Raw genomic sequence first — 23,804 nt, 5'->3', positions numbered from 1 at the left:
ATCTTTATACTCCTTTGGAAGGTTCTGAAACATCCCTGTGAAATCTGTGCAATTAAAAAGTTTATATGTAAAGCAATGAATCAGAAAGCACGAAGATGAGTTTTTCAATGTGTACTACCTCACTGAACTGAGAGGTCTTTTTAGAGAGTTCATAATCCTTTTCTAGGAGAGACTATATTCTTCCTGTCTAGAGATCTTCCTAGTTAAAGTGAAATGCCTTCCCATTCTCTTCAGGTAATGTCATGGACACATAAGCATTACATACACACTAAAGGAAGAATGTATTTGTGTTTATGTTATGTATTATGTTACTATATATGTATATTTATATTTTACTATGTTAACCAAAGAATATTTTCATTATTTCTTTTTCAAAAGCTACAATTACTATACTTGCCAATGATGATGGCCATGGAGTTTTGTCATTCAATAACAGCAATCACTTCTTTCTGAGAGAGCAAACATCTATCCATTTGATGGAAAGTGTTGCAGTATTGAATATTATCAGAGAACCACCTCAGGGAATATTTGGCACTGTGACTGTTCAGTATCTTGTAAGTGAGATTAATTCTTCAGAGGCAACAATGGATTTGACCCCTTCTCAAGGATATATTGTGCTCGAAGAGGGAGTCAGGTTCAAGGTAATATGCTAGTTATTACCAGAGAAGTCTAGGAAGCTTTTTTTTTGGAAATATTGGAAAGATTTCAGAAATGTCTGTGCTTTATCTTCTGTTTATTTTTTCTACTTCTTTCATTCATAAAGTGAATTGAGTCATGAGCTGTGACTGATTTCCTGTTATTATCTGATGTGGAAGTGTGTGAAAATTAAATGGGCTCATCTTTAGGTGTTTCTTAGTTTGTAAGGGTTGAGGTAAATTGAAAACAGTACACTATAGATAACGTTCATGTGTGCTTTGGAACAGTTCTTTTTATGTAGTCAATCTATAGCTGAAATGCAAACTTACTTTAAATTAAAGTGATAATTTGCAAGCCTAATAGTTAAGATCAAAGTAAAAATCCCATTCTGTAATTTAACATTTTAGTTAGTCTGAACTAAACAGAATGTGCTGCAACAAATACAAAAAGTAGAACAGTTGTCTGTCTTAGGATTGGAAAATAACTTAAGTATTAAGCTCACTGCCTCTATACTGTCCTCACAAGAATGTCAGCTACAAAATGAACTAGCTTAAGTTTGTGAATCCTGACTCTTCTAAGGTTTAATCACAATTCGATTTATTTATTTTTGCCAGTAAAGCTGGTGAAGCTAGTGTTAGCATATTACAGGCAATAGGATAGAAACTGAGACAAACTTTTCTTGGAAACACTGGTTTTCAATTTCTGGCCTTTAGATGCATTTGGAATCACAATGCAGCAGATCTATAAGAAGTTGGAGCCTTCTTAATATAGTTGGTAAATATGGTTTATTGTGGAAATGAACAGAAATATAAAACATTGTAAATTTTGTATTATTTCCAAATGCATCATCACTAACTTTTTATTTTGTACAGCAAGGCTATGCGTACCTATGAAATTTTTTGCTTGTTTGAGTAGTGTGAAGGATGACAGTGAGCCCCAAATGAAAGTGAAGCACTTAGCTTTCTCTAGATTGCTCTTTGCTAGTTTGAGATTGCCTTTAGAAGACCTGATCTTCATCCACAGTGGTGTAGGAGAGGGAAAGAAGCATCGAGAGGAAAGAGTATTTCAAATCTCTCACTATTCTTGCTTTTTTTTTTCCTTTTCCTTTTCTTTCTTGACAGCACCAGTAGTGAGATTACCCTGTTTCCCTGAAGATAGCTTAGCTGCCAACTAAAATAAATTAAAACCAACTTAACTGATTACACTTATAGCTGTGTTGTGAGTATAAACTACCCAAAAATGTATGGAATAAATAGAGAACAAAAGTATGAAATTAGGATCAAAAACTTCAGAGGATCATAGGATGAGAAAAGAAAGAAAAGAGAACAACAACAACGAAAAGTGAATATGCTCATCTTAGTGTTGCACCAATGGAGGCCACTAGATGGATGGCTTTAGAACCTCAGTCTGAACTCAGTCTGAGCTTGCCTCAATTCTGTCCTCTCCAGCTTCATGAGCTGCTCTTCTCCTGCTATGCTATCCAAAGCCTTATAGTGAAATAAATTTAAAAAAAAGGTAGCACATTCTGATAGAGCTGTGTCATCATCTGTTATCATGTCTCAATAACATTGTATGCTTGTTTTGTTATCAGACGCTGCATATTTCTGCGGTACTAGATGAAGAACCAGAAATGGATGAGCACTTCATTGTCACCCTGTTCAATCCAACTGGAGGAGCCAGACTAGGCACGAGAGTGGAAACTATGATTACAATATTACAAAACCAGGCTCCACTAGGGCTTTTCAGCATCTATACAGTTGGAAATAGGTACTTTACACTGATCAGTAAAAAGGAGATAGTTGCTCATACTCCAAAGAGATAATATTTCTCTACAATTTTGTTTTTGATGGATCGCATTAAAGAAATTCAGCAACCCAATTTGTAAATCTGTAACTTTGAAAGGTATTGTGAAATACTATTACTGCTAAACAAAAGAGTAGAAAAATGCATAAAAAGGACTATTCATAATCCAAAATTTCAATTTATTTATTATTATTTTTCTTTATAAACTAATACTTCACTAGTGCCTACATATTCCACTGATAGTATTCCATGTTAAAAGTTCCAAACCTCATATCAGTGTCCAGGAAGTCATACGTTTTATAATTTACTTTCATTTTTAAACCTGTAAAAAATATACTTTCACTGAAGGCTGTTTTTCAGAAGCAAGTGACACATATGGACTGCCATTTTTAAAAACCATTCAGCTGAAACCATACAGATTAAATAAATTTACTATTTAAATAAAAAATGTATGTATGCTATTTTATTAATACATTGATATTTAGAGTTAATAATTTATATTAATATTTAATAATAATATTATCTAAACATTTATTACGTGAATTTAATATACTTAAATTTCAGTCTGTTTAAAGATTTTGTTGAATTGCCTATGATTTTGCATGATTGTAGTAAGGATCATTGGGAAACCCTAATTAATGTAGCTACCAGTCCATCAGATACTGAAACCTGTTATTAATATTTTCTTTTTATTTCTGTTGTATATTCTGCATCTGGAATTGTACAGTAAAAATCTTATTTTTATTACAGCAATGAATATACTATAAAATAATTTTTTCCTTATTTTTATGATTCTCACATTTAGGACAAATTTCATCATAATTGAAGAAGCCAACACTACAGCTTATTTGAAAGTTTCACGGAGTAATGGGCTTAACGTTTCTGTGAGCGTTGAGTGGGAGACATCATCAGATACTGCATTTGGCATCAGTACGTTCACTTTACAGAGAATGTCCACTGCTTTTGTAGAAGTGGAGATAGTAAGAGAGTAGCCAAGCATACAGGAGATGTAGCTTGGGAATGTAAATTCAAGTATTCAGACACAATTCAGTTAATATTTTCCTATGTAAGATTTAGTAGATAAAATACTTTAGCTGCTTAAGAATCACCTTGTCATCAGCCACTTCTGCCAGTTTCAGTAATCTCTATTTCTGTCTTTGCTGCTAATATGAACATTATTGTCACTAGCCATTTATTTATTTATTTATTTGTGTGTGTGTAATAAAATTTGTTCCGTACTACTTGTAACTCAGGATCTTTCTAACACAGTATAAATGACATGTGACATGCAAGAGTCTAGCTCCTGGAGTTTAGTTCTGACAAGACGGTGCTTAGGGACCGTCTTGGAATAAAAACATGAACATGTTGTAAATGGGGAACAAAACATGAACATTTTGTAATTTGTCTTTTTTTTTTTTTTCTTTACTACTTGCTATCTAGCTAATTCTCTTGTTAGCTAAATTCCAAGATCAATTATTATGAGTCAGACTCAAATTGCCTATATGTCTTCCATGTGCAGTTGTAATGAATGAAAAATACATTTACTGCTTAACTCTCATTATATCCTTAGCATTGTAACATTTCTATGTATTTATATACACTTATAACAAATACTAAGACACAACTTCATCATTTCTCATACTAGGTCTGGCTTTGGGAGGTAAATAATGGGAATGGGGTTAGAAAAGATATCAAGAGTAATATAATAGTAAATAGTGTTTTTATTTTATTTTATTTTATTTTATTTTATTTTTTACTATATTGCAGGGGGTGGTATCAGTGTCCTATCTGTCTTGCAAAGTTTTGTGGAAGAATCAGCATCTGGTTGGTGTTTCTTTACCTCAAGAGAAATCCTGTACGGTGTTCTGTTGCGTATGCCTCCAGCTTTGTTTTCTACTGTCTACCAGTGGAAAGGAGTATTTGTTCCTGTTGAGGTAAATGTTTGTTTTTGAACACCAGACATGCTAGTTAATAAGGAATTTAAGTCACAATCTTACTTTTTTTTTATTCTTCTTGCAGAATTTCAGTATGTGGAATCCTACAAGTTGTGTGTCTTTCCAAATTGGAGCCTCTTCCTACCTTGTGGTTACTCATGGAGGAGCCACACAGGGAGCTTCTAACAACAGTGTGTATGCATTCATGGCTGGACACAGATTGTTGTGGGTAAATCGATTTTAATTTTAAAATCTTAAAATAGTATGGGTTGGCAAGGACCAAGGGAGGTCCTCCAGTCTGGCCATGTTTTAGAAAAAAGCACTCTGTGTGACAAGAGTTAGTTTTGTGTCCTAAAATACTACATAACTTCAGTGATGTAAGTTTGTCATAGTTAGTTGTTTACATTGTTTGTATTTTTTATATATTTACATTTGAGGGTGCAGGGAGGATTACCTGGGAATCACAGAATCACAGAATTGTCTAGGTAGGAAGAGACCTCCAAAATCACCTAGTCCAACCTCTGACCTAACATTAACAAGTCCTTCACTAAACCATATCACTAAGCTGAACATCTAAACGTCTCTTAAAGACCTCCAGGGATGGTGACTCAACCACTTCCCTGGGCAGCCCATTCCAATGCCTAACAACCCTTTTGGTAAAGAAGTTTTTCCTAACATCCAACCTAAACCTCCCCTGGCGCAACTTTAGCCCATTCCCCCTTGTCCTGTCACCAGGCACGTGGGAGAACAGACCAACCCCCACCTCTCTACAGCCTCCTTTAAGGTACCTGTAGAGTGCGATAAGGTCGCCCCTGAGCCTCCTCTTCTCCAGGCTGAACAACCCCAGCTCCCTCAGCCGCTCCTCATAAGACTTGTTCTCCAGACCCCTCACCAGCTTCGTTGCCTTTCTCTGGACTCGCTCGAGCACGTCCATGTCCTTCCTGTAGCAAGGGGCCCAAAGCTGAACACAGTACTCGAGGTGCGGCCTCACCAGAGCCGAGTACAGGGGCACAATCACTTCCCTAGCCCTGCTGGCCACGCTGCTTCTTATACAGGCCAGGATGCTGTTGGCCTTCTTGGCCACCTGGGCACACTGCTGGCTCATATTCAGCCGACTATCAACCAATACTCCCAGGTCCCTCTCGGCCAGGCAGCTTTCCAACCACTCATCTCCCAGCCTGTAGCTCTGCTTGGAAGTGGGGGAAGAAATTCTCAAGCAATCAAGTCATAGAACATTTTCTGGAAAATGTATGATAAGTTATGTTAATTCTGTAAATTAGTTGCTTATATATATATATATATATATAAAATATAAAGTTTTAAAAGCTATTTCATGTATAGTTTTATACATAATTTTGGAATTCTTAACATTCTATGCGTACTTTTTCTCACTATATACAATGTAATATAAAATGTATTTGTTTATATACATATGTAGATAAACATAGTCACCCTCATATTTCCCTTGCAGATACAGACTCTTTCTGTTCTGGATACCAGACGTGTGAAACATTTTGCAGTGGAGGAAGAAGACTATTTGATTATTGTGAGTCACACAAACAGTTCCAGTTCCATCCAGGTTTGAATATTCTTCAGTCTTCTCTGGCTTTAATGTGGGTAGTTTGCTTATTTCTGAAAGGATAATGAAAGGAAGTAAATCTATAAGCATGTATTTCTGACATATTATTTTTGTTTCTATTGGAAATTTATAACAGTTAAAATTCCAGACTTGTTTGGATGTATAAATACTCTCTACCTGAGTGTATAATTTACATCTGGTTTGTTTTTATTGCTACTGTTATTTCAGTTTTGAAATGTAGCATGTAAACAAAGAAGTAGCTTCTGAATATAAACCTGTTCCTCTGAAGAGCAGGCACAGCTTCTTGCAGTAGGGTTAATTACCAATTACTGAGGGAACATTGTCATAATATATGCATTTTATAACACCCTCTGGGATAAGATGCTGTTGTTACTCCAGCAGATGATATTTGCAATAATACAGAGGTTGTATTAGTAGAACGAGTAGCTATGCCTTATTGACAGCATTCTGACAATATAATTTTGTATAGGACTTCTCTGAAAAAACATAAGAACATAAGAAAATGTTAGAGCCACAGTACTAAGCCAAGCTGCTTCTGGGATTTGTGGATATCTTCAAAATCTGTTACCTACAATAGCCTAAAAAAGTGACCAGTGACCTAAATGATTGTCCTGAGTACATTTATAGCTAGCTATCTAATAAACGACTTCATGATGGTGAAAACCTATTTTTAATGGGTGTAGGAGCTCCTAAAAATACCAGTGATGATATGTCAGTGCTTTGTGTATGTTGACTATGTTCATTTACAGAAACAAACAAACAACAACAACAACAAAAACACACAAATTGCATTACGTGATACATTTTTATCTGAAATCTTTTAAGGTTTTCATTAGCTGAACTAATTGGTTGCTAGGAAATGTATGCCATCAGTGGACTGGTTTGCGGATTGGATTAACTTGTCTGTGGGAGTTTGATATTTCTATGGTAACAGTTTCTTCATTCTGCTGTGATATTTGATCTGTGTCTGATTGTCTGTTCCTTTTCTTCCTCATTAGTCTGCCTTAATCACAGTGAATGAGCCCAGGGGCAGAAATGAATTTGTGCCGCTCACTCTAATTAGAGAGAGGGGAACCTATGGGACGGTCATCATAACTTTTGAGGTGAGTTTATCCAAAAGACTTCATACAGTAGTCTGTTGGATTAAACTGAGAGGCTGTAATCATAATTTATTGAAGTGTTTGCAAAAGGGGAAGAAGGACAAAATACCTACATCTACATTAGGTAGATCTGTTTCATAAAAGGGATTCATATTAACCGTCATATAGAAAATACTGTAATTATCTGACTGTTTAATTGACTGTTTAACGTTAAGAGGTACTAGAGAAAACCGAGTATATTCTGTCATTTAGAAAGGTACGTGAGGCAACATCAGTATGTATTACTAGAAAATAATGCATATTAAGTATGTAAGAAGTGTCTTATCTAAGTTTTTTTAATTTTTTTAAAAAATATTTATTTTACATACAAATATTCACGTGAGTCTTTAATGATTATCCCAACTTTGAACTGTGAGTGCTCAGGATTTGGTGAATTTCTGTATCTATAATCATCTGTATCTTGATCTCTATCTTGAATCCCCTGCAAATGAAGCTTTTGAAATAATTAATCATGTTGAATACTTATCCTGTTATTTACATATGTGATTTGAATGTGATACAATTACTGACTTCATTGCTTTCTTTTTCTTATCTAGCTCAGACTCTATTATTTACTTTAAAATTATATATAAAATCTTTCATATAGATATTTCTGTACTAGTTGCCTGGTCCTATAGGGTAAGGCTTTAATCTAGACCTCAAAGCTTTAGTCTAGACCTGTCAAAACCAGAAAAGCTTTGCACTGGATTTTATTAATACTAAATATAGCATGAATAGTTAAAGTACTGAATATGATTCTCTGTGCAATTTTTTGCAAATATGTTTGTTTTAAGGTACAGTAAATCTTACTCTCTGGACAATTACTTAGGTCTGTCTCACATCATTATATATGTATGTTGAAAAATAATTTACAAAATGTTCTAAAACCAAAAAATCCCATATGACCTTTAAGAGGCTTTGTAGTATTTTGAGTTTGACTGTTAAATTTAGTATCTTTAATATCACAAGTTAAGATAGAAGGGACACAAAACCAGTAAGTACTATTACTTTGTCTTGGAATTTATTATGAAATACTATTGATTCAAACTGAATTTGCATGAATATCCTTTCTGTAATATGAAAGAGTCAGTTATGCATCAGAATATACTAAAGAGTCCCCATAGGCCTATATGGAAGTAGTTTTCTTCCTCTTATTCTGGAAATACGGGATTTCTTCAGAGTGGTTGTTCTGACTTACACTGTCTGCCAGAAAAGAGCAGATTTTCACAACTGAATGTTCATGTAAGTTGTAAGTTGGAGATGGCTGAACAGATAGTCATTTGTTATGCAAGTCACACTGCATATTGGTTATTGTACTTGCACTGGATTTGTATTCCTGCTTTATAGACTTCTCATCAGACAAATCAATTCTTTGCAGATAAAAGATGGTCCAAACCCAGCTGAAGAAGACCTAAGTCCAGCTAAGGGAAATATTACATTCACACCTGGGAGATCAAAGCTGATTTATAATTTAACAGTGCTTGATGATCAGGTAGGAACAAGCTGACTTCATCTTAGGCTTTGATACGTAGAAGGTTAACTGAAGTTCTGGAAAGACTTAGAGTAATAAGTTACAAAAAGGCTTGGCTTAAATAAGGTTAAAAGCAGTTCTATTTGATGAAGTGATGTTAAATTTTGGCTCTCTGGTCTATTATTTTTACTCTTTCCAAGCTCCCTCTTTAATTCTCATCAGTGAATAGTTTTAGTTTATGTGCATATCCTGGCTGAGCAGACATGTTATCTTTGTCACTAAAGAAAGAATATTACACATTGAAGATTCACAGGGAAAAGGCAGATTCAAAAATATTTTTTGTCGTTGTTTGTTTGTGGTTTTTTTTTTTCAAATATGTTTCAGGGTAGAAACATATTTGAAAAAATCCTAAAAATAGATGAGATTCCTGAAACAAACATGCAGTCTTGTGGAAAGCATGAATACTAGGTGATAATTAACATTTTTCTGTTTTCAGATTGGCCAATTGAAAAAAAAAAACAACACACACACAAAAAAAACAAACCAAAACAAAAAAAAACCACAACATAACTCATAGGTTGTGAGGCTTTCTTTTTATCTCAGAGTAAACAAAACATTCTTCTAATTTGCAACTTGTGATTTTCCTTTTTTCTTACCTGCACTTTTCTTTTGTGTTTTTCTTTTCCTTTATAATAAGCTTAAGAGGGAAAACTGAGACATCAAAATAAGTATATATGATGCAAAACAACTTAGTAAGAAATTCATAAGAAAACAATAATGGTGAAAGGTGTGTGTCTCAGAAGTGAGCACAGAACTGTAAAGCAGCTTGTTTCCTTTTTACTCTTAGTTATAAAAAATGTCCTTCCACATTTCTACTGATACTCTAGTGTTAAGAGGCTGTGCCAACCTGGGGTGCTGAAGTGTAGAAACATCTCTTTCCAATTCAATGTAATATTTCAGTGACTTACACACAGAAATAAATTATTAGGGTCTTTTCTCTTGGGAGGATGTGATTTTATTTATTTTTATTCTGAGAAATGCTCTCAAACTTCTGTTTCTAAAAGTTTGATCTGTATTTGGTGTGTCTAGTCAACGTCTTTCCACTCTTTGAAAGTCTTTCACAAGTGTATGTGAAAGATGAATTTTGCACAAAAACCTTTATTGATGATGATGATGATAGAGTTCACAAGAATCCAGTAACACTACTGTCAGAACTTAATTTGAGCTTTTAGGATCTGAGTTAGGGAAACCAATGAAACAAGTATTTTTCTGAATTGTGCAGCCTTACAGAAGGTAGGGGACTGCAGTTCTGATTTCCACAGCTCTGCATTTATAGTACTTTTCCTGTGCAGGTTTCCTTTTTAAGTATAATTGCAACTTTAAGAGAAAATTAAAGAGGCAAGGCAGCACTGGAAATCATTTATACTATTATATTCGAAGTTTGACTCGTGTATTTATTGGTCAATCATGATGTAATTGAAAGCTCCACAATGCCTTATTTATGTAGGATACTAAGATTTTATCTGCAACTAAAATGGCATGTACGTTCTGACTGTCAAATGCGTATTTTTGTACTGCAAGACAGTATATGAACTAGTGAACTAAAACAAGCGTAAGTTAACATCAATTTTAATAAGATAAAATAGGAAATAGTAGTGTAGGAGAGAGGTGACAGAGAGCTTGCAAATCTCACGCTGGAAAAAAAAACAAACAACCTGCATCAGTCAATAATATTATGCAAGTTTAAGTGCCACAAGTCAAACAAGGGACAAAATTGGCCTCAGCTACAAAGACAGCGGCGTGCATACCCTTTGTGCCCTGAAACAGGATCTAAGGGTGGCCAATTAACAAATGTGTAAAAAGAGAAGAAATATTGGACCACAAGGAATTCTGAACTTTTTTTGCTCAGTAAACAGAACTACATGGAAAGGATTCATCAGCCCTATAACAAAGCAATGCCATTAGTAACACATAAGCAATTTTGTTGTGGAATTTATCTCAGAAGCAAATAATACTGTTTTTTCTGAGAGTCCACAACAAGAATGAGATGTGAGGATCTTATGTAATATTTAAATATTTCCTTCTAATCTCTCTGTATTAATAAAATAATGATATTTTCCAGTTCAACAGACTTAGCCTATCAAGACTGGGGAATAAAATGTAATAATATAAAGTAAAAAATATTAAATTCTGCAATTCAAGGCTTATAAACCCTTCTTTTTTGTCTGCTGCATCAGTTATTAGAGACTAAAGAGCTAAAACTAAAGTGCAGTTCTAAACAAACCACATGTAGAAATGCCAAAGTCTAATTAATAGATAAGCATCAGCAAGCACATTCTCAGAGCTGTGACTGAAGCTGTGCTGGGAATGTGAGTCTGTCTGAAAGTAGGAACTGTTCTTTTTCCCGTTGAATAGGAACAAAAGGGCCAAGGTAGGTTGTGTTCATATGTTGTTCCTCTGTTCTTTCAGGCATGCATAGATGTAAAATGGTGTTAACATCAGCAAATAAAGATGTCAGACTAAATAACTGTCAGGAACACTTGTGTCCAAGCAGAGCAACTTCCACAAGTTGAGTTTGGATCTCCTCACACTCTCTAGTTGGAAAGATAGAGCTTCATCTGATTCTTGCCTAGTTTTTGTTTGCCCTTTTTTTTTTTTTGTCTTTTCCCACTTTTTCATATTTCCATAGCATAGAAGTATGTCTTAGAAAATGGAAACATTCAATTTTGAGAAGGGATTTTCAAAGTTGCAAGCGAGTTTCTTTTTGCCTGTTTATTTTAATGTGAAAAGGGTTGTAATGTTTGTATTATTTCCCTTTATTGCTAAATATACATAACATATTTCTAAGTAAGTGTTCTGCATGTATTTGAAATGGGACTTACACCCTGTTGCTACTATTATTTTTCCAGATACCTGAAAATGATGAATTGTTTGTTGTTCATCTCAGGAGTGTGGAGGGAGGGGCTGAAATCAACACCACAAGGAATTCTGTTCAGATTAATATTAAGAAAAATGACAGCCCTGTGCGATTTGCTCAGAGCACTTACATGGTGCCTGAGGAAGTCGAAATGCTCACAATTCAAGTGATTCGTGGTAAGGATGACAGTGGAAAATTAATTGGACCTGATGAATGTGAAGTCTCCGTCAGTTACACCATCATAACTGGGAATTCAACAGCACACGCGCAGCTCAATTTAGACTTCCTAGATCTTCAGCCAAATACAACTATTGTCTTCACACCTCTAGTTCATGAAGTATATATGAAATTCAAGATCCTTGATGATGCCATACCAGAAATTGCTGAGACCTTCCAAATTATGCTCCTTAAGGACACGTTACAGGGAGATGCTGTTTTGGTTAATCCATCTGTTGTTCACGTCACCATCCAACCAAATGATAAACCCTATGGAGTGCTTTCAATCAACAGTATCCTGTTTACTCAAACTGTTATCATTGATGAAGACCAAATTTCAAGGTACTACAGATCTTCAAACAGTATCTCGTCATGTTAAGGGATTTGTTTGGCACTGTAAAGCATCCTTAGGATTTCACTGACAGTAATTATAAAATCAGTAGTGAAAAATTAATATAGAAATCACCTACTGTGTAATTATTATAAACGATATAGAATTTTCAAGGGAGAAAATGTCTAATTATGCAGAAGTATTTTAATATTTATGAACTATATATGAGAACTGTAAATATTTAATGACATTATCAAAATACTGAAAAACCCTTAATCTAAAAGATGGATCAGTGAAGTTGTGATGCGGCCACACACCCATTCATATAAGTGGAAAATATATTTCAGGCTTCCTTTCCCAGTAAATCTTTGTCTATACTGTATTTAAAGTCAGTCTCTGGTTAAAAAATGGTGGTGAGTGTCTTCTGTGAAGTACTGAATACCCATAGACTTCCAAAAAAGTTAAATACATGTAATTTTACAGATAAATTAAAAACAAATCTCCACACAAATCTTTACAAGCAGAACTAATATCTATACAATATTGCCAGTTTTAGTAAAAATGTCCACTGCTAGCTAGTGATGGTGGTTCATCCCCAGAGAAAGAGGTAATGTATCAACCTATGATTTTATGAACAATTTCTAGTATGTAGAGCCCAGCACTTCAATATTCACTTTTTTTTTTTTCTTTCTTATACACAGATACAGGAAACGTGACATTTCCATAATCACAAATATTGATAAATTATATTTCAGTGCATAGGCAAATAGTTGAGTCACTTTATTTTAAATAAAATCATTATTTAAACACTCATGCCTGACAATTGTATTTTGATATAGTCCATAAAACAGTGTAGAAATTTAGTTGAGAAAAAGTTTTCTGAAATTTAACATCTTTCCTGAGAAAAAATATAAACATGCCAACTTTCCTCTTCTCAGTATCTTTCTTACTGTAAACAAAATAAATTTTAACTAATGTCTTTAGATATATTACTCATGTCTTTATGTATATTATCTCATGAATAAGCAACCTGAGAAAAGTCTACTTCTGTGGTATGATTTCACAAATTTTAAGTCCTGACTCAAATGTCAGTAGCAGCAGTTAATATCGATTCCACTGAAGTCAGTATAAATCTTCCAGGGAACAGATAGCTAAGTAAACCGATATTAATTATAATTGCATGTTACAGATTTTTATTTTCATTCAAAACCACAGGTTTGAAGGGATCACGATCGTAAGAAATGGTGGAACACATGGAAATGTTTCTGTGACCTGGGTCATAACTCGAAATAGCAGTGATCTGTCACCTGTGACTGCAGACCTTGTTCCAGAGACCGGGGAGATACATTTTGATCAAGGACAGATGCTGGTCACACTTTCACTGACCATTATTGATGATAACATACCAGAAGAAGCAGAGCCCTATCTTCTGAAGCTCTTAGCTCATACAATACAGGGAGGCGCAGAAGTCAGCGAACCATCTGAGGTAAGTTTGATTTCAGAACTTGTTTTGAGGAGGTGATAGATAATAATTAGGGAGTAGGATTAGGATTAGGATCCACCAGTTTTGGTGGATTGGCTAAATTGAAGTAGTTGTGCTTGAGTTTAAGTGAAGCAAGCTGATGTATTCTCAGTATAAAGAGCCACATCCAAAGTCTTTGGCTTAACATATTTTATAAGGCCAGACCTATTTAATGCAGTAGCATTTAGCTTAGAATATTCCCATCATAAATATCATTGCATAACTGCTATCTTGATTGGTTGCTTGCTAAGAGAAGGTTGAGCATTTATTTTCACTTGCTTATTTGCTGTAGGTACTGGAATGTTTTACACAGAGTAACAGCTTCAAGAGGATGGCTTAGTGATTAAGACTAACCTCTGAACTTTTAAATAAGGGGTAATTAGCATTACTGACAATTCTGTGACTCAGGTCCCTACTTTGCTTTTTGAACATATGATTGGAATGAATTTGGTGAATTAAATGATTTTTTCACAGTCTGAAATATATTCAAATTATTCACTTTGGCTGCTGAACCAAAAATCAGTTATTCAAAGCTCATTCTGACATAGATGAGGCATAGCAGGAAAGTTGCTGCTATCAGTGGTGTGCTGCTTGTGCACAAGCAACACTTTGGGGCTGTCAATCTGATTTCTTTCTTGAGTGCCAATTCACTAACGATAAAAATGTATGATGACAGTCAGGACATACTTTCATGAAAACGTGAAAACTGTGGTGTATATTAATTGTAGCATTGAGTAAGTGATGCTGTTTTCTGTTTTGCAGCTTTTGTTTTACATTCAGGACAGCGATGATGTTTATGGCGTAATAAAGTTTTATCCTTTGGAGAATCAGAAGATTGAAAGTAATCCAACAGGACGCTTTTTATCCTTGAGTTTTGTAAGGGAGAAAGGAACAGTTGGAAATGTGCAGTTAGTTTATACTGCACTGTATATTCCAGCTGGAGCTCTGGATCCTGAGAGAGCAAAAGATGGCATTCTAAATATGTCTAGAAACAGCATCCTCCTGTTTCCAGAAGGAAAAACACATCATACTTTGAGTATACCAATAAGAAAAGATGCATTTCTTCAAAATGGTGCTCATTTCCTCATACAGGTATCTCAGCTGTTTTGTTTTTGTTTTTGTTTTTTAGCTTATTTAATATGAGGAATATGATTCAATAATTGATCCTTCCCCTTGACTGTAATTTAAATGACCATTCCTGTAAAAAAAAAAAAGTGCTTAGCTCTGAAGCAAAGATTTTCTTATTTAAAAAGACATCTTTCATAACTATGCTATAAAGTTTTCTATCCCTAATCATTAGTAATTAAACAAATTTTAAAACTAAAGAGGATTCAGGTACTAATCATGGAATTTATCAAAATGAGATCAGCGTTGTCTGTTGCTTGCCCCTTGAAGCATGTTTCTGCTTGGCCTCTGACTTGGAACGTGAAAAAAATAAGGTTCTTAAAATTAAATTACTGAAGCAGGAAAAATTTCAGAAATGACATGCAAGTAAATGTATCTTGGGCTTGATACAGGTCCTTCTCCAGCAGGTCATCCCCCAGCCTGTACTGATACTTGCGGTTGTTCCTTCCCAAATGCAGGACTCTACACTTGCTCTTGTTAAACCTCATCTGGTTTCTTCCTGCCCAACTCTCCAGCCTGACCAGGTCCCTTCCAACCCCTACAATTCTGTGATACTGTGATCTTTGCTCTTCCAGCTGAACTATTCTAAATTAAAAAGGGTCAAATATACATTATATATTATATGTATATTATATTGCATTTATATATAAATTTGTTAGGAGAACTTACTTTTTTTTTTCCCTGTATAGTTTTCTTCACTTTTTTCTTTCCTTTTTTTTTTCTATCTCAATTTGTAAAAGATAACTTTTATCATCGTTGAAGGTGTTGATGTTATATCCATGAATTTCAAATTTGCCAGGTTTTATATTTTCCTTATAGTCTACCAAAGACGTTGTAATCACTTCTAAGACCTTTGAAAGATTTCCTCCCTCCACATCCTTCTCCCTACATTCTCTTACAGGAGGAATAATGAGAACAAAAAGTTTTGCCAGAATTATATTGTTTATCTAATATGCAATTTTATTTATTTATTTATTTATGGCATTCACAGTTAGATTAGGAATTGCCTTCTGAAATACTAGAACACGTTAGTATGTTTTATGATTGCAAGAGGTTTGAGAGATCCACAAAATTCTTAAATGTCTAATTCCATGTATTCAATGTTTTTTTTTTTTTTTTTTTTTTTTTTGTCCTTTGACTGTAGTCAAGACACACATCTGATAAATATTTCAGAATGTTCAGTCATTCCAAGCACTTTGCCTGGATTTTCAAACTGTAGATTCCAATCTGTTTTTTTTTTTTTCTGTACTTTCTCCATGAACTATAAATAAAATCTTTGTTTGAAGAAATTAAATCAGAGGAGCTTTCCAGCTCAAATAATTAATTTAGAAACTCATAGAGAAGGAAAACACCACTATTTATCACTGTGACAATCCTTCTGCATCGTGAATAAATGATAATCTCAGTGAACATGTTTAGAATGAGTTGTACTTAGGCAAAATAAAGAATTGACTCAGGAATCAGCAGAGAAGCAAATGAAACTGTAGGATGAATAAAGGTACAGGAGATAATGTTAATGTGAGATATATTCCTTAGTGACACCTTCAATTAAATAACGTGCTGTAATCAGAGATGCGGTTTTTGGTATAGCTAGGAAGATTAACTCTGAAAATTAAGCTCATAAACTAATTGTTATTGTTCAAATAACTATATATTTTTTTCTCTTTGTACTGGTTTCCTTTAAAAGGTACTAAAGGAAACATTGCAGAAAGAGTAAAATCTCTGTTCTTTATTGATTATTACTTTATTCCAAAGGTACCATACAGGATCCAAATACAGCATACACTTTAAATAGAGCAAATTGTTTTGGCTGTGTAGTATTTCAGAAAGTTTACTGAGCTAATAACCGCACAATGGTGCACTTTCATCCTGTTAATTGCAGAATCGGGGCCTATGCTAGGAGAAAGCTCAGAAAAGAGGAGAAACAAACAGTGCCATCATCTGTTCTTCAGACTTTTGATAACAAGTTGGAATGGTTGAGAATCAGTTACTAAATACAGTATTTGTAAAACATTTCCATCTATCATCAGATAAATGTTCATGCATATTTCTGGGTGTTACTCAAGCAGTTGTGGAACAAAATATGATACAGCCCACATATTTATAGAGTTTGGTTTCAAGAACTGTAAGACTTTAAAAATCATCTTTTGAAATGGTGAACCATGATTACTATATGAATTTAAGAAAGGCCACTATTTTATCCCCAAAAAATAAAGCTTTACTCTATGATAACACCTGATAACTCCAAGAAAAAATGTCAGTGGGAGTTTATGCCCCAGTGAAATGTTCACAGAAATATATGCAAATCTGTTATGGAAACATTTATTGTAATGATGCATGTAGACAGAATCACATGGAATAAATAATATTTAAAGGAAATAATTAAACAGGCAAGTTCTGCTTTCCTTGGTGTGTCACTACTGGTGCTGGGCTTAGCGAGTGATGCTTCCCTTTTAAAGAAAAGGATGAAAAAAAATCTATTTCCTCTTAGTATCTATAATCTATCAGAAATGCAGTGACAAGTAAAATACAGTTTTGAAATACTGTACTGAATTTAAATTCTTAATGTGGCTCTGGTAGTTCTTAGATAGAGAATTCCTTAAAATTTTGTGGAGAGGAAAGAAAAGTGGATTATTATTTGGCTGTTTGATCAAGGGCTGTAAATTATTATGACTTCAGTGATTTCCCTAGATTTTTATCAATGCAAGACACAAAAAATGATGTTAGACAATTGCCTATGCTGCTCATCAATGACTGTTGTTAATAGCTCTAGTAATGTATCAGCTGATCTGGAACAGAGTCTCTCTCTCTGGCTTGATCTGTGTTTAATTACATACACTAACATGATTTGTCTGGGAGGTGTACCATTCTGCTGACAGCTCAACAATATCCACTTAATTTCTTTGACATGTCTACTTACAAATTTTTATAACAGCAGTGCTATCAGTAGGAAGAATTTGCTCTGGAGATGTATACTTCCTTTATATGAAAATTACTCTGAAATGTCAGAACTGTTCTGACTTGGTGCTGAGGCTTCTTATTTCTCACTTTTCTTTTACTTTTTCCTACAGCTGGAAGGAGTTGAACTGGTGAATAGAATTCCTCTAGTCCCATCTGTGAGTCCTAGATTAGGCGAAATTCGAAATATTTCTTTGAGGATTACTCCAGATATTGCAAATGGAGAAATAGGCTTTATTAGCAATCTACCGATTATTCTTTCTGAACCAGAAGATTCCCCTGCTACGCTGGTAAGTAAGCCTTTTTATATTGTCTTTTGCTATGGAAAACTTATTTGGAGAAGGTGGAGTTTGCTGTATTCAGTGTAGCATTTGACAATTAATGTGAGGAAAAGCCTTCCTGTAAGTTCTGTCTTATCCTAAATATTCTCTTCTTTAAAAAAAAAAAAAAATGCTCTGAAATAATCTGTTACTGATTTCCAGAGAACTGAGATTGGTCTTTGCTTTCTGTGTAAGTATCTAAAACCAGTTAGCCCTTGATGCTCACACAGAGCAAAAGATACTGCAGTTAGTCTCTCTCACCAATTGCGAGCATAGTCATGTAAAGTAGGACTGAGACAAATCCTGAATAAGATAGATCATTTCCCATTCTCAAATTAGAACTGGCCAAACTTTTGTTTTTATTATTATTTATTCAAATAGTAATTTGCAAGGGAGTAATCGGTTTTGCATCTACTTTTGCAAGTCACAACAAATTAATGTGTTTCACAGGTTTCCATTGCATTGCATCGAGATGGGACTGATGGTCAAGCAACTGTGTTCTGGAGTTTGAAACCCTCTGGTCCCAATCAAAAGGCGGTAACACAGGATGATATAAGTCCTTTTAACGGCTCCGTGGTTTTCTTATCTGGACAAAGTGATACCACAATTAACATCACCATTAAAGCTGATGATGTACCTGAAATGAACGAAACTGTGTTATTAACTTTGGACAGGTATTGTACCCTATTCTCTATTCATATGTATCAGCTGCAGTACTCAATTTATGCATAACAGATTAGCACAGTGTTAATTACATGGTATTGCTTGCATTGTGTTGATATGTGTCTGAAGAAATAGTGGGCCCTTGTTTCAGACTGTGTATGGGTTCTTTGACTGGAGATCAATGTAAGAAACCATTTTGCATTTATTATCTAATGACTTAACTGTTTATATTTTCATGAAAATTCTGTATGCTATTTAGAAAGTTCTTTCAGTTTTGATCTTTTTTATAGCTCTTGGTTTTAACACTTTTTTTTTCGGAAAAATAATATTTAGTAAGATAATGGGAAAAACTAAAGTGAGAACTAAAAAGCAATGCAGAACTTTTTCTGTCAGAAAAAACATTTATAACTTGGGTGTCACTGTAGAATTAGACTTGCAGTTTATTTGTTTGATCTGCATGTTCAATATTCCTTGATAATTAGATACTTCTGTCAGCTCATAGCCCCCAGAATATCCCAGTGTGACTATTATTGCAGTCTTCTGCTAATGAGAATGCAGTGGGGTTTCTGAAGCACAGTGTTCTGGTCTCCCTTCTCATCTAGTGGAGGATTTTAGGATAACAGGCTGTAAGGGCCCTCAGGTGATACTATTATCTGCATGTGAACACTGTTCAGAAAACTTAAATTAGTTTATAATCAGGAGTCTTTTCCCTCTTTGAGTTACTAACAAGAGTGTCTTGGCTATATCGTCTGTCCTGCTTCCCACAGCTCAGTTACATAAGTAAATACAGAAATACCACCACACGTGCTCTTGTATTACCTCCTATTTGTCTAAGGTACATTTTCCACTTTTACTGAAAACATACTACAGTGGTCTGCCAGCACCAGCTTCCACACTGAACATCTACTACTTACATAGTCCTTACCTTATGCAGAAGAAGTATTTTTATTCTGTACAGGAAGCGTAGGCTAGCTCTTAGATATCCACAACAGATATCCACAGTGATTCCACATTAGCAAACAATAGGCAAGAAGCTCCTCACGCTGTTGTTGATCACTAGAAGATCCCATTTCAGAAAACATGGTTTTCGAACATCTTTATGGCACACAGGGAAGATGTTATTCCTTTGCGGGATTGGCTTGCTTGATTAAAAGGTGGCTGGTTAATGCATGTAGTTCAGAACTAGTTATTTTATTCTACCTTGGCTACTCATTACATTAAAAAGGCAATCCTTTTCAGAATAAAAACAGAGACTATTGCAAGCAGTTCTCCGCTTTCTTTCTGTGGGAGAAACTGGTTTGTCTCAAGGAATTTTTTTAGAGTCTCTGGCACAAAGGGGGAAACTAGGATTAGAAATGATGGTTCAAGTTTTGAGTGTAAGGTGGCCAAGAATGCAGAGTGGTATTGAGGTAAACAAGTAAGTAGATAGAAGTAAGCAGCATGAAAGGGTAACTTTTTTGATTCACGTGTGTGAAAGTACAGTTTTCTGCCATTTATCCTGAGTTACAACTGTAGGCTATACCTTGAAAATGGTGGCTGCAACAGGGATTGAACTGGCAGCTGAACAAATACAACCAGTGTTCTGCTTTTGCTGTGTATGGTGCAAGCCGTAGGCTCTGTTGATCATGAAGTGGATGGTGAAAAGTGTGCCAACAGTAAGCAGCTTTCCCACACTTGGCAGGGTCAGAGAGTGAACCGAGGAACAGGTGGTCTGTCCTGGAAAAAGAAGTAAGCAAGGAGGAGATAGAATCTGAACTTTTCTCTAGACCTTGGTAGCATCCCTCACTTCAACTAATTAGCAGAAGCCAAGAATGAAATGACTGCAGAGATCATCCTTTCAGTACTAGACATGACTCTTCAAATTAGGGTTGAAGGATACTGGCAGGGTTACGTGTACGCCCGTGCTATTGCTTTCAGCCTGGTTGGTATTTTGTGGACAAATAGAAGATTTCAGTTTCCGAGGCTGGCAGCCAGCACCTCACAGCAGTAGTGAATGAGCATGAAAACAAAGACGCACTGTGCTGTAGATGTGCTTGTACTGTTCCGTAAATTGTAGCATAAGTCAGCGAGAAAAGAAAGCATGTAAGAACTTTAATGAAACTACAGACATAGACATATGTTCATAAGCATTCAATGTATTGCAATTATTAATAGCACGGGTAAAATAATCAAAATAATTAGTTCTAACAAGGATGTATTATTTACGGCTTAGTGGTATTGTCAAGGCAGTTCAATTTTAAATAAGCTTTAAGTGCATCCATAACTATATTTTTTCCAAGCCATTAAAAACAATGTTATCCTTTCTTGCTTTATGCTCTCTATACTTAGACCACAGATATTAAAACTAGCTCTGAATTTTGTCCACAAACTGGAGGAAAATGTATAACATGAAAAATATGATTCCAAAGAACACAGATGAGTAATGATGAGTAATGAAGGAGCAAGAGAGTCTTGTATCTGCTGAAGCTTCTTTATATTTTCTTTTTTTAGGAGCAGATTCAGGTTGAATGCCTGCCCTATCTGAATAGGCCTGAATTGAGACCAAGCATAAATAAAACCAGATGTCTGTAGTGAAATCTATGTGAGAAAGGAAAGACCTTGGTCTTCTTGATGAATGTAGGTGGAACAGGCCATGGAAATTGTGTGTGTGCTTTGTGAGAGCATATATGCATACTAGGGCTGTTCATTTTACCTGGTAAGCACAAACAGAAATCAGTTTTTTTTAAATCTGATTGCTGTTTTTTCCTTCTACACAACGTAATCTCTCACTGGCAGTTATCAGCCCCCCAGTTAAGGTGCAGACAGCTATCAGTTTGGCACCTGGCACAACCAGAGGGCCAGAACCTGCAGGGTATGTGGGCTGGGGACGTGGCCTGTGTTTGTGCTCATGAGTGAGTGGTGGTGAGACTGAGAACTTGGAGACTTTGGGATCTGGGGATAAATCACTTTTATTTTGTGGAAGTGATAATCAACAAACAGACAACTGTTTAGGCAGTCCTTATGCTCCAGCATTTTTTGAGTCTTAACTCATGGAAGTTAGGATGCCAGAACAGATCCATATGCATATGTTACGACATAAATCTCATTTACTATATATAATAAACTGAAGCAACGTTATTTGAAGATTTTTATTGTTCTAGTGATTTCTGTGATGGGATACAGATTTCCATAGGCTGACATTCTGTCATCAGTTTATGTGGAAAATGATTAGACCTATGAGTTATGAAGTAATTTTTTGAAAATTACAAATGTAAAATACAGACTTGACTATTTCACTGTGAAATATCTGGCAGTTTTTAAACATTTTTGGGTTTTAGAGGTTGCTACATGTCAAAAAGTTAGAAAAGCATAGGAGGGCCATTTAAATCACTGTGTAGTGTTGATGGACAGGGCTTAAGGGTTTATGTGTTGTGGGTTACTCACTGCCATACTGCTTAATGGAGCTAGGATTTTCTCCTTACTTGGTAATTCCCTTTGGTTAGTGTCTGTTTCAAAACCATATCTATCTTACTTATGTAAATTTTCATAGAATCACAGAATAGCTTGGGTTGGAAGGGACCTTAAAGATCATCAGTTTCCAACCCCAGTGCCATGGGCAGGGATGCCACCCATTAGATCAGGTCGGCCCACAGCCTAGTCCAACCTGGCCTTGAAAACCTCCAGGGATGCCTCAAGGGTTTGATCAGACTGCGTTTTAACGGGGAAAAAGTCATTTGAAAATAGTAGAATGTTGAAATGAGTGCGCTGGACACCTACTGCTTGTTTTCATTACTTCTCAAAATAACAACATATCTCTCCTGCTATGACTCAGAAAAATTAAAATAGCCTCAAAAATCAAATAAATGATGGATTAAACCTGGAGAGAAGGTGTTTCCTCTGATGAGAGGCACTATGGAAAGTCTAATGTGGCAAATCCTACTTTAATGCAGTTCTTTAGAGCTAGAGCCTGCCTCTAATTAAATCAGTAGATAATCCTGAAAAAATTGAAGAGGGGGTGAACACTGAATGCAAGCAAATTGAGTAATGTTCCACAAGCAATTTCACTTCCCCCTTTTTGAGATACCCTGATAGAAAAGAAAGTCTTTTAGAGAAGTGTGGTTTAATAATGACAGCCGTGTAGATTCACAGTGGAAATTAAGTTTCTCATGTGTCTTTCAGAACACTCAGGTTCTGCAGAAATTCCAGATTTTGTCAAAAGTTATTAACTTCAAAGCTATTTTTCATTTATTTATTTAATTATTTTGTGGTTCTAGTTAGTTCTTAACATTGAAATTCTCATGGTACCTTAAACTTAGTCAAAACTCTAATTTCTCCTATTTTCTTGTACTGCATGTTTAAAAAAGTGTAAGAAACATTTTGAAGCTCCTGTCAGTTGTCCTAATTCATCTGTAGTTCTTGCTACATAATAATTATGATTTTTTTTACTGAAAGAATTTCCCTAATGATCAGTCATTTCACATTAGTCTTGTTGTATAAGAAATGCTTTACACACTTTGAGGTTGTATTTCTTTTGGCAGCATCATAAGCATTGCCAGGGTTTACTGTCTGTGACGATATGAAACTTCATGTCCATACATAGCCATTTTACAGGAAAAAATAAGCTGAGGATAAAAACAGGGAAGTGGCTTTCCCAGTGATTGGTATCACCTTATTCCTGGTCAAGAGTTCTTTTCACTAGCTGGAGGAGCTGCTGGCCACGGTTAAGCCACCATGTCAAAGCAGCTGTTTTAACTTTTATTGCTGCTTCTGAATAGCCCTCTTTGTCCTGTTTCCATACTGCTGTCAGAGGAACACCTAAAGAGCTGGTTTCACATACCACGAGGAGTGAAACGGGACTGAACTGGACCCGTGTAGTGTCAGGCAGTCTGGGAGCATCTCCTCCGTGGTGTAAGGGTGGTATATGAACGCCCCTCTGTTCTTCGAGGTTGGAAGTGCACGTGGCAGGGGATGGGGCTGGTGTCCTGGCAGCTCTCTGGTGGCACGGACCCTGTGTCCAGCCCCGTAGCTCCTCCGGGTCGATCTGAGCTGGCTGCTGGAAGTATTATGCAGCTATTTGCTGAACGCTTCACCTTGCCTGGTTTAGCCCTGTATGGACTTAGGTTTAGCACATGAAGAGTACACTGAACCGAAAAGCAAGCATTTGGATTAAAAGGATAAAAGTTTGCAGGA

At 35.5% G+C, this 23,804-nt stretch overlaps 1 protein-coding gene across 1 annotated transcript in view; it reads left to right on the top strand.

Moving 5' to 3' along the window:
• The window catches only part of LOC310890428 (adhesion G-protein coupled receptor V1-like), a 93,710-nt gene that overhangs the window by 5,153 nt on the left and 64,753 nt on the right, over positions 1–23,804 (top strand). Inside the window, exons 5-17 of the mRNA XM_083852787.1 lie at positions 379–641; positions 2,228–2,403; positions 3,245–3,369; positions 4,207–4,373; positions 4,459–4,602; positions 5,845–5,952; positions 6,972–7,076; positions 8,491–8,604; positions 11,493–12,058; positions 13,263–13,533; positions 14,332–14,661; positions 17,766–17,942; positions 18,423–18,646. Coding sequence (XP_083708913.1) covers positions 379–641; positions 2,228–2,403; positions 3,245–3,369; positions 4,207–4,373; positions 4,459–4,602; positions 5,845–5,952; positions 6,972–7,076; positions 8,491–8,604; positions 11,493–12,058; positions 13,263–13,533; positions 14,332–14,661; positions 17,766–17,942; positions 18,423–18,646 — 2,770 coding nt within the window. The remainder of the gene's footprint in view (positions 1–378; positions 642–2,227; positions 2,404–3,244; positions 3,370–4,206; positions 4,374–4,458; positions 4,603–5,844; positions 5,953–6,971; positions 7,077–8,490; positions 8,605–11,492; positions 12,059–13,262; positions 13,534–14,331; positions 14,662–17,765; positions 17,943–18,422; positions 18,647–23,804) is intronic.

Source organism: Anser anser (assembly GCF_964211835.1).
Source record: "Anser anser genome assembly, contig: HAP1_SCAFFOLD_136, whole genome shotgun sequence".
In the NCBI taxonomy this organism is placed as follows: domain Eukaryota; kingdom Metazoa; phylum Chordata; class Aves; order Anseriformes; family Anatidae; genus Anser; species Anser anser.
Note: the sequence above shows the minus strand (reverse complement) of the source record. Positions and strands in the feature narration are given on the sequence as shown.